The following is a 14,564-nucleotide window of genomic DNA, read 5'->3' as shown; positions in this document are numbered from 1 at the left end:
ACCCCCCCCCCACCCCCCCGTCCAGAATCCAATCCAGGAGCATGTATTACATTTAGTTACCATTTAGTTATTATGTTTCTGAGAACTCAGCCTTTTTCTTTGATAGCCTTGGCATTTGTGAAGAGGACAGACGAGTTAATTTGGGCAGCAACCCTTACTTTGCATTTGTGTTTCTATGTGCTTAGATTCAGGTTACATGTTTTTAGCAGGAAGACTACAGAGGGGATGTTTTTCTAAGTGCATAATGTGCCTTCTTTTAGAGCCCCAGGGTGTCTGCTTTCTTACTGATGATGTTAACATGGATCACTTCGTTATATTTATCTCTGCCTGGTTTCTTTTTCTTTTTAAATATTTTATTTATTTATTAGAGTGTGAGAGAGATTACGAGCAGGGGGGAAGGTAGAGGGAGAAGCAAACTCCTCGCTGAGCAGGGAGCCCGACGTAGGGCTCAGTTCCAGGACCTTGCGATTATGACCTGAGCCGAAGGCAGATGCTTAACTGACTGAGCCACCCAGCTGCCATCTGCCTGGTTTCTTTATCATAGAGTTACTCTTTTTGCTTTTGTAATTAATAAGTAATTAATAAATAATAAGTAATACACTCTTACTCATTAAACATATACCCATGAGTTTCAGTATCCATTGATAATTCTTGCCTTAGATTGCAAATTTAAAATATACCTAATCAATCCCTACTTGTTCCTGCACTGATTTAGTCCTAAATTAGTGAATGTTTCCTATGTATTAGTGACAGAATGGTAATATTTTTGAGATAACGGTAGAATATGGGTTGTTAATTATATAATCCTGAGAGGGTGAGTGGGGATGGGAGGAGAGAGAGATTATTTAAAAAAAATTTTTTTTAAGATTTATTTATTTGAGAGAGAGAAAGCGAGAAAGTGAGCACAAGTGGGAGGGGCAGAGGGAGAGAGAATCTGAAGCAGACTCTGCTGAGTGTAGAGCCCAACACAGGGCTCAGTCTCATGACTGAGATCACGACCTGAGTGGAAACCAAGTGTTGGACACTTTGACTACACCACCCAGGCACCCCAGAGAGATACTCCTAAATTACTTGAGAGAGCTGAGGGATTTAACCACAAAACAAAATAAGAGGTGATATCTGGGTTCATCCCCCTAGAATTCTGTTATTCAAGAAATAGGTTCAAAAACCATATGATTTCACTGATGTGTGGAATATAAGAAGTAAAACAAGCAAAGAGGGAAAAAAGAGAGACAAACCAAGAAACAGACACTTAACTATAGAGAACAAACTGATGATTACCAGAGGGGAAGTGGGGGGGGAAAGATGGGTAAAATAGGTGTGGGGATTAAGTGCACTTGCTATGATGAGCACTGGGTGATGGCTCAGGTCATGTCCCAGGGTCCTGGGATTGAGCCCCACATCGGGCTCCTTGCTCAGCCAGGAGCCTGCTTCTCCCTCTCCCACTCCCCCTGCTTGTGTTTCCTCTCTAGCTGTCTTTCTCTTTCTGTCAAGTAAATAAAATCTTTAAAAAAAAAAAAAATAAATCTTAAAAAAAAAGATACATTGTTTAGAAAATGAAAAGACTGGGCGCTTGTGTGGCTCATTGGTTGAGTGGCGGACTCTTGATCTCGGCTCAGGTCATAATCTCAGAGTCATGGGGTCAAGCCCCATGTTGGGCTCCATGCTCAGCATGGAGTCTGCTTGAAATGCTCTCTCTCTCTTTCCTCCTGCCCCTCCCTCTGCTGTGCTATACATACATACATAGCTTAAAATGAAAATGAAAAGACAACCCAGAAAATTCTCTCAGATTTTGTCTGAAAATATTTTATTTGGCCTTCATTTTTGATATTTTCAGTGCCTACAAGGACTTTTGACTGATCATTTTCCAGCACTTTGAGAGATGGTCCATTGTCACCTGATGTACCTAGTCTCCATTGAGAAATTCACTTTATTTCTCATCTTAGTTCTTTGGTACATAAATTTTTTTTTTTTTTTAAAGATTTTATTTATTTATTTGAGAGAGAGAGTGAGAGAGAGTATGAGGGGGAGGGTCAGAAAGAGAGGGAGAAGCAGGCTCCCTGCTAAGCAGGGAGCCTGATGTGGGGCTCAATCCCAGCACCCTGGGATCCTGACCTGAGCCGAAGGCAGACGCTTAACGACTGAGCCACCCAGGCGCCCCAATGTACATCTTTTCTAACAACATCTTTTCTTCCTCTGGCTGTTCTTACGATTTTAAGCAATTTCACTTTGCTGTGCTTTGTTGTGCTTGGTGTATTGTGTATGTGTGCACATGTGAGTGTCCATCCCTGCTCAGGATTGTTTAATTTTCTTTGATCTCTGGGATTACAGTTTTTATCAAATTTGAAATTTTTCAGCATTTGGAATGCAACTGTCTGACTACCTTGTGTGATATCTGGGAATTCAGCTTATAGTTTTCCATTTGTTCTTTGCCCAACCTTATGGAGTATCATCCTAGAAATGAGTGGTCTAGTGCTCAGAGACTCATGATGACCACTTTGCAGATTTCTAGAGGTCTTTTTGGCTTGGCTCCCTAATCCTGAACTCATCCTCCATATGTTCTGTTTGCTTCAGCCTCTTCAAACACATATCTCTATTTCCTGAAATCATACTGCTGGACTCTTCTTGTGTTTCCTCTTAAGACCTTAGCGAGGAATTTGTGTCTGGGACTAAGGGGATTACCTCTTTTGTTTCTCTTTTCTGGGGGTTACGGTCTTATGTTGCATATTGCCCAGTGTTTGAAAACACTTTTTCACATATTTTGCCTAGCTTTTCATTGTTTACAATGGATAAACAAGTCTTGGTACTTGTTAACCTATCGTGGCCTAGAGCACAAGTACTTATGTTTAGAGAAATTTATAATCCATATTTTACAATCTTATTTTAGTGTTTTAAGCTAACTACTTCAGTTTTTTATGTTCAAAAAATATGTAAAAATACTTTTTAAGTATAACAAGTTTTTATTAAGTTTAAAAGTACTTTACCCAGAGGCATCTGGGTGGCTCAGTCAGTTAAGCACCTGCCTTGGACTCAGGTCATCTTGGGGTCCTGGGATTGAACCCTTTGTTGGGCTCCCTGCCCAGCGGGAAGTCTGTTTCTCACTCTCCCTCTGCCCCTCCCCTCCTGCTCTCTCTCTCTCAAATAAATAAATAAAATCTTGAAAAAAACAGTGCTTTACCATATACACATCCATGTACACACATACCAGGTTTATATATGTTTAGATGAATATTCTCAATATTTAAATGTTGTCAACACAATGAAATTTTTCAGGATGTCAGGCTAGGAAAACAGTGTTTACAAATTGTATTGTTTTGTTTTGTAATTTATTTGAGAGAGAGAGAGACAGCACAAATCTGGGGGATAATTAGATAGTTGTGTGTAGACCGAATCTGTTGGTCTTCTCTACTACTACTCCTGGAAATGTTATAACTTAGGTCATTACTTATGTGACATTTTTTTTTAAAGATTTTAGTTATTAGAGAGAGGAGGGGGCACGAGCGGGAGTGGGGAGAGGGAGAACCAGGCTCAATCCCAGGACCTGGGGTCAGGACCTGAGCCGAAGGCAGACGCTTAACCGATTGAGCCACCCAGCCTCTATTTATGTGAGTTTCTTAACATTTTTAGGACTTACTTGTAAGACTTAGCTATAGGTAATTAGTTGAATCAAAATGCATATTAAACTACAGGCAACTGAATATAAGTTCAGCATGTTTTAATTCTAAATTTGATACACGGACATATTTTTAAAAACCTGTGAGTGTTTGAAATAGATATTATTTTCCTTGTTTCATTCAATAATTTTACACATTTAGGAAGATGAACCACAGGAGGATGCTAAAGAATTGCAGCAAGGTAAACCATATCATTGGAGAGACTGGTCAGTCATTAGGGGAAGGGACTGCTTATATATATGGAGTGATGCAGCAGCCTTGGAATTATCTAATGGCAGTAATGGATGGTTCAGATTTATCTTGGATGGAAAACTAGCCACCATGTATTCAAGTGGTAGTCCTGAAGGTGGATCGGATAGTTCAGGTAATATTTTGTTTCTTTTAAAATGTTTTACAAGTTTCTGTAATTTTGATGATTTGTTTTTCTGCTAATTATTTTTGTTAGCATTGTCATAGAAATAGCACATTTTTGATGATCATTTGGCCAATTTATTTAATATCAACAGAAAAACTGTTGTACCATGAAAGCATTTAAGAAATGCCTTTTTATTGTATGAGACAAGGAATAGCACTGTTACCTACTTTTAATCTCTCTAATGTTTTAGGTAAGCTACCTCTTATCATGTAATGATGAATTGTATGTGTGTGAAGGCTTCTCAAGTTGTATCTTTTCCAAAAGCCCTGTATGTTAAAAAATTATGCCTGTAGGGTTGCTTTTATGCCTGAACCTAAATATATCAAACCAGTGAGAGTATGCCAAAGAAAAAACTGTTAATTTTTTTATATAAAATAGATATTCCAACAGGTAATTTTCTTTTTATTAAAAAAAAGGAATATTTGAAAAGAATGAGGTTTTGAAATAATCATTTTGTCTTTATAGAAAGCAGAAGTGAATTCTTAGAGAAGTTACAAAGAGCTCGAGGCCAGGTAAAGCCTTCTACTTCAAGTCAGCCTATACTCTCAGCACCAGGACCCACTAAACTCACTGTAGGAAATTGGTCACTAACTTGTTTGAAAGAGGGAGAAATTGCTATTCATAACTCAGATGGTCAGCAAGCAACAATACTGAAAGAAGATTTACCTGGTTTTGTATTTGAATCTAATAGAGGAACCAAACATTCATTTACTGCAGAAACTTCTCTGGGTAAGTTATATAGAATATATAAGTTTAGTAGATAAGAATAAATGGGTATCTTAAATTGCAATAAATAAATTCTGTGAAATGTCTTTTTTTTTTTTTAAAGGTTCAGAATTTGTGACTGGTTGGACCGGTAAAAGAGGAAGAAAACTGAAATCTAAATTAGAAAAAACAAAGCAAAAGGTATAATTGTGGGATTTGCTTTTTCTTTTTTTTTGCTGTTTATACTGACATGGTAAGGTTTCATTGGTATATTCAAGCATTTAAAAAATTGAGCCATATAATACAAGTTACCCTAATCTAACATATTTTGTTTTTCTGTGCTCATTATTTTATGTTCCACAATACATACACATTTACTTATAATTTTATACACATGCTAAACACAAACATTAAAACAATTAAAATGTGTAAGACAATAAAATTTAAATTTTTTTACTTATTAATGTCACAGAAACTTTGAACTCATGCTTTATTATTGGTAGTAATGTTTTTAGTGATACAGTGGGATTGAAAATACATCATTATATTTTACAATCCTGATTTTACAATCCTGACTTAATACTTTATAATAAAGCGACTTGAATGCCTGGTTCTAGATTCAAATATTTTGATGCTTAAAGGCCATCTTAGGTGAAATTACTGTTTCAAAAAGATATCGGAGCAAGTGTTTACTGACTCCACCTTCAAAATCACAGTAATAATTTTTAAATTCTATCGATTAAGTATGCTTTTTTTTTTTTTTTTTTAAATAAGGCCAAGGGACCCCTGACTGGCTCGGTACATAGAGCATGGATGGGACTCTTGATTTTGGGGTTTTAAGTTCGAGCCTCACGTTGGATGTGGAGATTACTTAAAAATATAAACCAGCATATTTCCATCTTTATTATATCGATTCTTGCTTTTTATTTTTCATTTTTAAAAGAGAAAATAATCTCATAATTAGATTCAGTATTTTCTGATGGCAGAAATTTTTATTTTACTTACAATGATATAGAATAGTTTTTTCATACAGTATATGAAGCATGCTTTTAGGTGTTTGGGATTGGGGGCTTACTGTGTTTTTTATGGCTTTGGCCTTAGAAATAGTAGTAATAGGTTTTATTTGGAGCAGTTATATATAACATGTTTATGTCTTAATTTCTATTTGTTAATGTGTTGGGCCATCCTAAAGATATTTCCAGATGCTAGACCTTGGAAAGAAATATTTTATTTATTTATTTAGATAAATATGTATTATCTTTATAGCTATATGTATTATTTTGTGATTGCTTTTTTGTTTTTAAAACAAATGTGAAGTCAGAAGTTTTTTCTAATTCAGGGTTAAGGGCATTTGAGGAAGAAATATCTCAATTGAAGATAGCCATTAGATGCTAAAAGGAATTTGAAGTAAATACAGTCCATTTTTGTTATTCATAGTAGCTGTGTTATGTAAAGCTTCTGTGAATACTGAACCATTGCTCTTAGGGGAAATACAGGGTTAGGTTCCTTTGAGGCTCTGGTCACATTTTTTTTTTTTTTTTAAGATTTTATTTATTTATTTGACATAGACAGATACAGTGAGAGAGGGAACACAAGCAGGGGGAGTGGGAGAGGGAGAAGCAGGCTTCCTGCTGAGCAGGGAGCCCGATGTGGGGCTCGATCCCAGGACCCTGGGATCATGACCTGAGCCAAAGGCAGAGGCTCAATGACTGAGCCACCCAGGCGCCCCTTTGGTCACATTTTTGTAACTGATCCATACATAACCTTATTTTATATGTCTTTCGGGGTGCTTGGGTGGCTCAGTTGGTTAAGCGACTGCCTTCGGCTCGAGTCATGATCCTGGAGTCCTGGGATCAACTCCCACATCTGGCTCCCTGCTCAGCAGGGAGTCTGCTTCTCCCTCTGACCCTCCCCTCTCTCATGTGCTCTCTCTCTCTCTCATTCTCGCTCTCTCAAATGAATAAATAAATAAAATCTTAAAAAAAAAAAAATTTATTTTATGTGTCTTTCTGTTTAAAGACACCATGTTTAATGTGTATTATTGATTTGTTAACACTGAACTTGTGGCCAGTAGCACTTTCCTGCCTGAATGAAGCTTACCTAACACACATATTTTCTCCATAAGACACACATCGTGCCTTCTTGTGCTTAGAAACACTGGCCCGCACTTCAGTACTATGTTTGGTGGCCATTTTAAATAGTGAAAGCACCAACAAAACCACAAAGATGTTAAAAATGTGGCACAAAATAGAGTGTGGAAAGGAGGACACTTGTTCATAGAGAGCTAACACAAGTATGACACTTGTTTAAAGGTAGAGTTCACCTTGTTTGACCTCACCTGAGAACATGCACATGAGGCAGCTCCCAAGGTTTTGTTGCACTGTGCATGTCCACAAGTGACTGTGAAAGCATTGTAAATATTGATTTGGGGATTGCAAATAAATTTCAGTGAGTAGTTGAACTCACAAATACAGAATTCTCAAATAATGAGGATCAGCTGTTATTTTTTATAAACCTACCACTGAGCTCTCTCAGGAATTTCTTGTAATTCCTGAAAGGTTGTATTAATCAACCAAATTTAGACTCAGAGGGAACTGAAATTTCACAATGCAGAAGAAAAGTAAGAAGTAGAATAAATCAAGGAGAACTAGTCTCAGTCCTGTATTTTCATGTTCTTAAGAAATGTATGATTATTGACTCTGTTTCTTAAAGTCACTAGTAACTCATTGGCCATGTGGCTGTTCTTTGGGTATGGAAGTAGTACATATCAAAATAGACTGATTTTAGGTAAAAGTAATTTTAACCTGAATTTTAACTTTCATTTTACTTATTAATACTGTTTTATAAAGGGTAGTGTCTTAAATGTTGTCTAACAGAGCTTACTTTCCTCTTAATTCTGAAAGGCATACCAAAATAGAATGAAAAAGTACTATTAATTCATTTCAGGAGTGAATTTTTTTCTATTACATTAGAGTTATGCTAGGTTAGTTTGTGATTTAAATGAAATTACACAGTCCTAAATTTACATTATTTAAGCAAATATTTTTAAAGACTGTATGTACTGAATTTTATCAGACCCAAGCCTGGGACACATTAGTTTCTTTTTAATTTCAATTTTAATTTTTTTTCAAGTTCCAAAAAGGCTTTATTACATACAGAGGGGGAGGGGTTCAGTCCTTGGCTGCCTCTTTCCTCATGGCTGCCAGGACATTGCTCAGCTCCTCTCTCTTCCTCTTGGCATGGAAGTGTGTCCCTGCTCTTTTCTTGATGACCTTGAGGGTGCAGTTGTCCTTGGAGACCTCAAGCAGCTCCATGGTCCGCCGCTGGTATGGGGTGAAGCTGCACACCTCTCAGATCATGGCCTGCACGAACTTGGTGCTCTTGATGCACTTGGTGCGGTGCCCGTGGCGGCAGCTGTGCCTCGGCTTGCTCACGTTTTTAGTCACCTTGTGCTCCTTGTTGAGGCCCACGGTGGTAGGGTAGCGCAGGGCCGGGACTGTCCCTCCATGGCTCCCGCGGCGGAAAGGCTCAAATAACATTAATATAAATGAGGTATATTATTTATATATAAATATATATATAAATAATATATATTATTTTGGGCACTAGCAAAACCAACTGTAGTCATTCTTCCTTATGATGAAATATATAAACTTATACAGTGTCATTTATATGTTGTGTGAATAATAAAAATAGAAGAAAGAATAAAACCTAAAGTACACCCCAGATTGTTAAAAGGTTCAACTCTGGGGGAATTCCTTTCTATATACTAGATGGGAAAGCTGCCTAATTCATGGATCATTGAATAAAGCCAATTGGTCTTTAAGTAAGTTAAAAAGAAAAGTTAAAAAGATTCAACTTTGGGGTGCCTGGGTGGCTCAGTTGTTGAGCGTCTGCCTTTGGCTCAGGTCATGATCCCAGAGTCCTGGGATCGAGCCCCACATCGGGCTCCCTACTTGGTGGGAAGCCTGCTTTTCCCTCTCCCACTCCCCCTGCTTGTGTTCCCTCTCTCGCTGTGTCTCTCTCTCTCTCTCTCTCTCTCTCTCTGTCAAATAAATAAATAAATAAATCTTTAAAAAAAAAAAAAAAAAACTTTGGTTGATGGAGTTATAGGTGACTTAATTTTTTTTTTTTTTTTGCTTATTTATATTGTCTAATTGGTTCACCATAATTAGGTTACTTTTATTTAAAAAAAGCAAAATTAAGTTTTTACAGGTTGTTAAAGTTGGTTTAAATGAGATAAACTCCTCTTTGGCGTATGAATACAAAGCTTAAGTAACCAAAAATTAAGATTGAGTTCTTTTATTTGATATTGCTTAAATCTACTAGAGTACTTTTTCAGCTATGAGAACCTTTTGACATATATGAGTAGAAGTAGTAGCATTTTTTGGAAGTTGGTAATGGCACAAAAATCTTAATTTAAATGTACATTTATATGTAGGTAAAAGATTTGTTAAAAATATTAATTGTGAAAATTCATATTTGCAATTTTAATTTGGTAGGTACGAACTATGGCTCGAGATTTATATGACGACCACTTTAAAGCTGTTGAAAGCATGCCTCGTGGAGTAGTGGTAACACTCAGAAACATAGCAACTCAATTAGAGTCGTCTTGGGAACTTCATACAAATAGACAAGTATGTTATTTAGCCTCTAGATTTTATGGTACACATTGATCTTGGTTTAGTTTTCTCCCCCTTTATCCTTTATATTCTGGGTATTGATTAGTGGTCAGCAAATTATTACCCATGAGCTAAATTAGGCCTGCTATCTATTTTTATATGGCTTTGTGAGGTAAGAGTGGTTTTCATATTTTTAAATGGTTGAAAACAAATCAGAAGTGAGAGTATTTTCTGATACATGAAAATCACATGTAAATGTAATGATAGTGTCCAAAAGTAGTTTTATTGCTTACAGCCATGCTCACTCTTTTACATATTGTCTGTGACTGCTATGGTGGTGTGGTGCAGGGCAGAGTTGAATAGGTGTGACAGAGGCCATATAGCCTGTAAAGCCTAAAATACTTCTAATTGTCCCTTATAAATTGTTTTGTGCATGGGATGCCTGGGTGACTCAGTCGGTTACGCATCCTGACTCTTGATTTCGGCTCAGGTCATGATCTCAGGGTTGTGAGATTGAGCCCCTGTGTTGGACTCTGTGCTCAGCCTGGAGGCTGCTTAAGATTCTCTCTTTCCCTCTCCCTCTGCCCCTCTTCACCCCTTCCCTCTCTTAAAAAAAAATTGTTTTCTGACCCTGGTAGAGATATAATTTACATTAATAATTTGAACTTCCTATTCTTATTTAATATCTGACTTATTTTCTTGGTAATTGATGTTGTGATAAATTAAGTATATTAAGACCTGTTTATTTTTTTGTCTTCATTAAAAAATTTTTTTCTTTTAGTGTATTGAGAGTGAGAACACTTGGAGAGATTTAATGAAGACAGCCTTAGAAAATCTGATTGTACTTTTGAAGGACGAAAACACAATTTCACCATATGAGATGTGCAGTAGTGGATTGGTGCAAGCACTTCTTACTGTTTTAAACAATGTAAGTTTATGAAGTAGTACAGAACAGACTATATAGTTCTAACAATTACTTGTAGCAACATTTTTGGCAAAGCAGTGTTTGTTTTGTCAAGAAATATTTAAAAACTGAGGTAATAAATGTTAGTATTTATAATTTGGCCTTTCTTTTATGTTGTATCATTAGTTTAAACCAATTGAATTCAGTAATTGAGTCTATTTAGATTTTTGAGTTTTCCAATCATAATTTATTCTAGAGTTTTTTGACAAAACACTTACTTTAGCCTAAGATTTAACATTATTCAGTGCTCTGATTTCTTCATAAAATGAAATTAGTCTGTAGACCTTCTTAAGTCCTTAAATTATTTGCATAAAATTAATTTATGAGCCATGACTGTTTAGGAAGTTACTATGACTATTTGACAAGTATTTGCTAATAACCTTATGTTTCTCTTCAACTTAGTCTACCTTTAATGTCTCTTTGTTGTGATAAAAATCTTTATTTTAATGAAACATACCATATGTACTTATTATAACAAATTCTAACAAAAGTATAAAAAGTGAAAGTTTTCTTCTATTTTAATTCTACATCCAACTTTAATTTTTGCTCTTAATCTCTGTATGTGGTAATACACTCTTAAAATTCATTTTAACTCCTGTAAGTTGTATATTCCCTTCATTAATTTTACCATTTGCATAATTTCCATTTATTAAAATTATATTGATACATCACATTATATTACTTAGTGATATTTGTGAAATCATTGTTTTGGTATACCAGTTCTATTTTTTCTAATACTAATTAAAGTACATAGTATTATTAAAATGGAAAATGTTCATTTATAAATAATCTGAAATTACCTTGCATACTACACTTTGGGAAAAGCTTATTTAGCACATTATATAACATTCAGGAAGTAAAAAAAAAAATCTGTATGTTAGCTGTGGTCTACAAGTTATATAGTAAAAAGAATTTTAATTGAAGGAAAATGATGATTTCACTTAGATTATATTGATAATTTTGTAATAATATATTAATGTTTATCTTTGTAGTGTGTGTTTTTGATAAATTTTGGTAACAGCCTTAAAATGGTTTTTTTGTACCTTTTTAATTTTTTGTAGAGCATGGATTTAGATACGAAACAAGACTGTAGTCAACTGGTAGAAAGAATAAATGTTTTTAAAACAGCTTTTAGTGAAAATGAAGATGATGAAAGGTAAATCACTAAATTTCTTTAAATTTGAAGTTTGCAGTGTTTGAAAGTTGGTATACTTTAAAATAGTCTAATATAGTGCTTATACACAAAATAGGAACTTTTAAATTCAGTAAACAAAGTAGCTTTATATTTTAAATGTATAATAATAGGAAAAGATTTTTAAAGCATTTTTAAAAAGATTTTATTTATTTATTTGAAAGAGAGCATGAGCAGGGTGAGGGGCAGAGGGAGAAGCAGACTCCGTGCAGAGCAGGGATCCCGATCACGGGACTCTGTGATCATGACCTGAGCCAAAGGCAGATGCTTAACTGACTGAGCTACCCAGGTGCCCCGGAAGCATCTTTTTACATAAATTCCTTTAAGTGGTATTACTGAGTTAAAGGTTGTAGATGATCTTAAAAGTTTCTTGATGCAAATTGTCAAGTTATTATCCAGAAACATTACACTAGTGTTACCTTGCCAGCAAATAATATAATTTTCAAAACTTTGTTGCTTTATATATTTTCATATGTATCAAAAATATTAAGAAATAAAATTGTTTAAACTTTTTTTTTAAGATTTATTTATTTATTTGGGAGAGAGAGAGAGAGAGAGCGTCACACACTCGCGCTCGCACCCACACACAAGCCAAGAGGAGCGGCAGGCAGGGGAGAAGCAGACTCCCTGCTGAGCAGAGAGCCTGATATGGGGCTCTATCCCAGGACCCTGGGATCATGAACTGAGCCGAAGGAAGATGCTCAATCAACTAAGCCACCCAGGCATCCCATAATTGTTTAAACTTTAAAAAATAAATTATATGTCTACTTTGAATGCAGTTGATAGAAGTCTTACAAGTAAAATGAAATATTCTTGAGTGAAGGAAATTGAGTTATGAGAGTATTTTTGTTTGCTTAGATGTAGTCTCATACAAAATTAAACTTTTCTTTGCACTCAAAGAAAGTAGGGGTCTATATGGGGCTGGTTAGTGCAGTTCCTGAATGAACTTGGTTATAAAATTACATAAACACTCTTAATTATTTTTTCTTCGTAGTCGACCAGCAGTTGCATTAATTCGGAAGTTAATAGCTGTACTAGAGTCTATTGAACGTCTACCTCTCCATTTGTATGATACACCTGGATCCACATATAACCTGCAGGTAACCATGAAAAATGTGGTCGCTACTATTGCTGAATGTGTTTAGGAGCAGTCTTTTACTTTGCTTAAGAAAACAAAAACAAGAACAAACTTTGTTCATATTGTATTAAATAACAGTTCTGCTTACTCATTAAAGACTGTAACCATAATGTCATTTGATTGTTTTTTTTAATAACTCTTGAATTATTAATATTTCAGTTTTTTGTTTAATCAAATCGCTGTGGATTTCAATAAATGTTTATTGTAAGTAATAAATCATTTGGTTGATGGTAAGTGGAAAAAGATGCTTTATCAGTGGAAAAGGCAGGAAAAGAAATGGGTCCTTTTGTTCTAGAATTACGAGTTAAGTCCTTTCATCCCTATAAGTCTCAGTAGATGAGAAAGTATGAAAATATTTTTTTTTATTATGTTAATCACCATACATTACATCATTAGTTTTTGATGTAGTGTTCCATGATTCATTATTTGCGTATAACACCCAGTGCTCCATGCAGAACGTGCCCTCTTTAATACCCATCACCAGGCTAACAAGTATGAAAATATTTTAAGGACAATTTTTTTTCTTGCTTTCTTTATGTCATTTTTTAAAGCCAGGTGGCCTGCCTTAGCTATTCCTATTGATTCTTTAGTAAATCTGTCATGGGTTTTATAAAAAGCTTGTTTTTTTCCTAAATGTTTTCTGGTTGACATTCACATTCATTTATTCATTTATTCTTTTGTTAGCAGCTGGTATCCAGATATGAATAGACAGAACAAATATTCTTTGTGTGAATATCCCAGTCCAGATCTTTATTATATCTTTTGTAGGTTACCTTAGTATTCCTTACATGTCATTTTGCCTGAATCTTGCCTTTATCCAATCTATCCTGTGTTGCACTGCATGGACTAGTTTCTTTTATTTTTTATTTTATTATTTTTTTTTATTTAAGATTTTTTTTTTTAAAGATTTTATTTATTTATTTGAGAGAGAGAATGAGATAGAGAGAGCATGAGAGGGGGGTGGGGCAGAGGGAGAAGCAGACTCCCCGCTGAGCAGGGAGCCTGACGCGGACTCGATCCTGGGACTCCAGGATCATGACCTGAACCGAAGGCAGTCGCTTAATCAGCTGAGCCACCCAGGCGCCCTGGAATGGTTTCTTTTAAATAGAACCTTTAATAAGTGACTAAGAATCTCTATTTGCCAAAACAATGGCTACTCAAGGCAAAAATCTTGCCATACCCCCCAAGAACCCAGTAATGTTACCAAAGCCACTAGTCAGACTAGAGAGGTTGTCTAGGGAGTTAAAGTATGTTAGTTTGCCTGACATGGAATTATATTTAACATGATGTTGAGATCTACTTTGTGTTTTATTTTGGATAGAATAATGAAGAGGAACAAGGGCTTTCGGCACATCCCCCCCCTTTTTTTAATATTTGATTTTTTAAGCAATCGTTACACCAAACGTGGGGCTCCAAGTTACAACCCCAAGATCAAGAGTCACATGCTCTACTGACTGAGCCAGCCAGGTGCCCCAGTACATCCTTTTTAAGGCTTTAACCTTTTTTTTTTTTTTAAGATTTTATTTATTTATTTGAGAGAGAGAGTCAAAGTATGAGCGAGGGGAGGGAAGGGGAGAGGGAGCAGACTCCCCGCTGGGCTGGGAGCCCAACCCAGGACCCTGGGATTATTACCTGAGCCAAAGGCAGCCGCTTAACCGAATGAGCCTCTCAGGTGCCCCAAGGCTTTATCCTTGTTAAGTAAATAAGGCAGAGATAAGTCTCAAAAGACTGGCAGTTCCCCTGCTTGTACAGCCCTAGGAGCATCAACATCTTTTATTATGCACTTCCAATTTTAGGAGACTGTGCAAGATAAAAAGACAGGAAGGCTGGTAATATGTCCTCTGGGTAGTTCTA

At 35.8% G+C, this 14,564-nt stretch overlaps 1 protein-coding gene and 1 pseudogene across 6 annotated transcripts in view; one reads left to right on the top strand and one right to left on the bottom strand.

Annotated features, from left to right (window-relative positions):
• Positions 1-14,564, top strand: part of HECTD1 (HECT domain E3 ubiquitin protein ligase 1) — an 86,597-nt gene that overhangs the window by 38,258 nt on the left and 33,775 nt on the right. For all 6 annotated transcript variants that reach the window (XM_032404882.1, XM_032404880.1, XM_032404879.1 and 3 more), the window contains exons 13-19: positions 3,816-4,038; positions 4,555-4,818; positions 4,919-4,995; positions 9,297-9,431; positions 10,198-10,344; positions 11,442-11,536; positions 12,567-12,672. In XM_032404882.1, coding sequence (XP_032260773.1) covers positions 3,816-4,038; positions 4,555-4,818; positions 4,919-4,995; positions 9,297-9,431; positions 10,198-10,344; positions 11,442-11,536; positions 12,567-12,672 — 1,047 coding nt within the window. The remainder of the gene's footprint in view (positions 1-3,815; positions 4,039-4,554; positions 4,819-4,918; positions 4,996-9,296; positions 9,432-10,197; positions 10,345-11,441; positions 11,537-12,566; positions 12,673-14,564) is intronic.
• Positions 6,763-8,333, bottom strand: LOC116633349 (annotated as a pseudogene).

The sequence above is a fragment of the Phoca vitulina genome, unplaced genomic scaffold (genome assembly GCF_004348235.1).
Source record: "Phoca vitulina isolate PV1807 unplaced genomic scaffold, GSC_HSeal_1.0 scaffold7, whole genome shotgun sequence".
Lineage (NCBI taxonomy): Eukaryota > Metazoa > Chordata > Mammalia > Carnivora > Phocidae > Phoca > Phoca vitulina.
The sequence above is the reverse complement of the archived record's forward strand: the minus strand, read 5'-3'. Positions and strand labels throughout refer to the sequence as shown.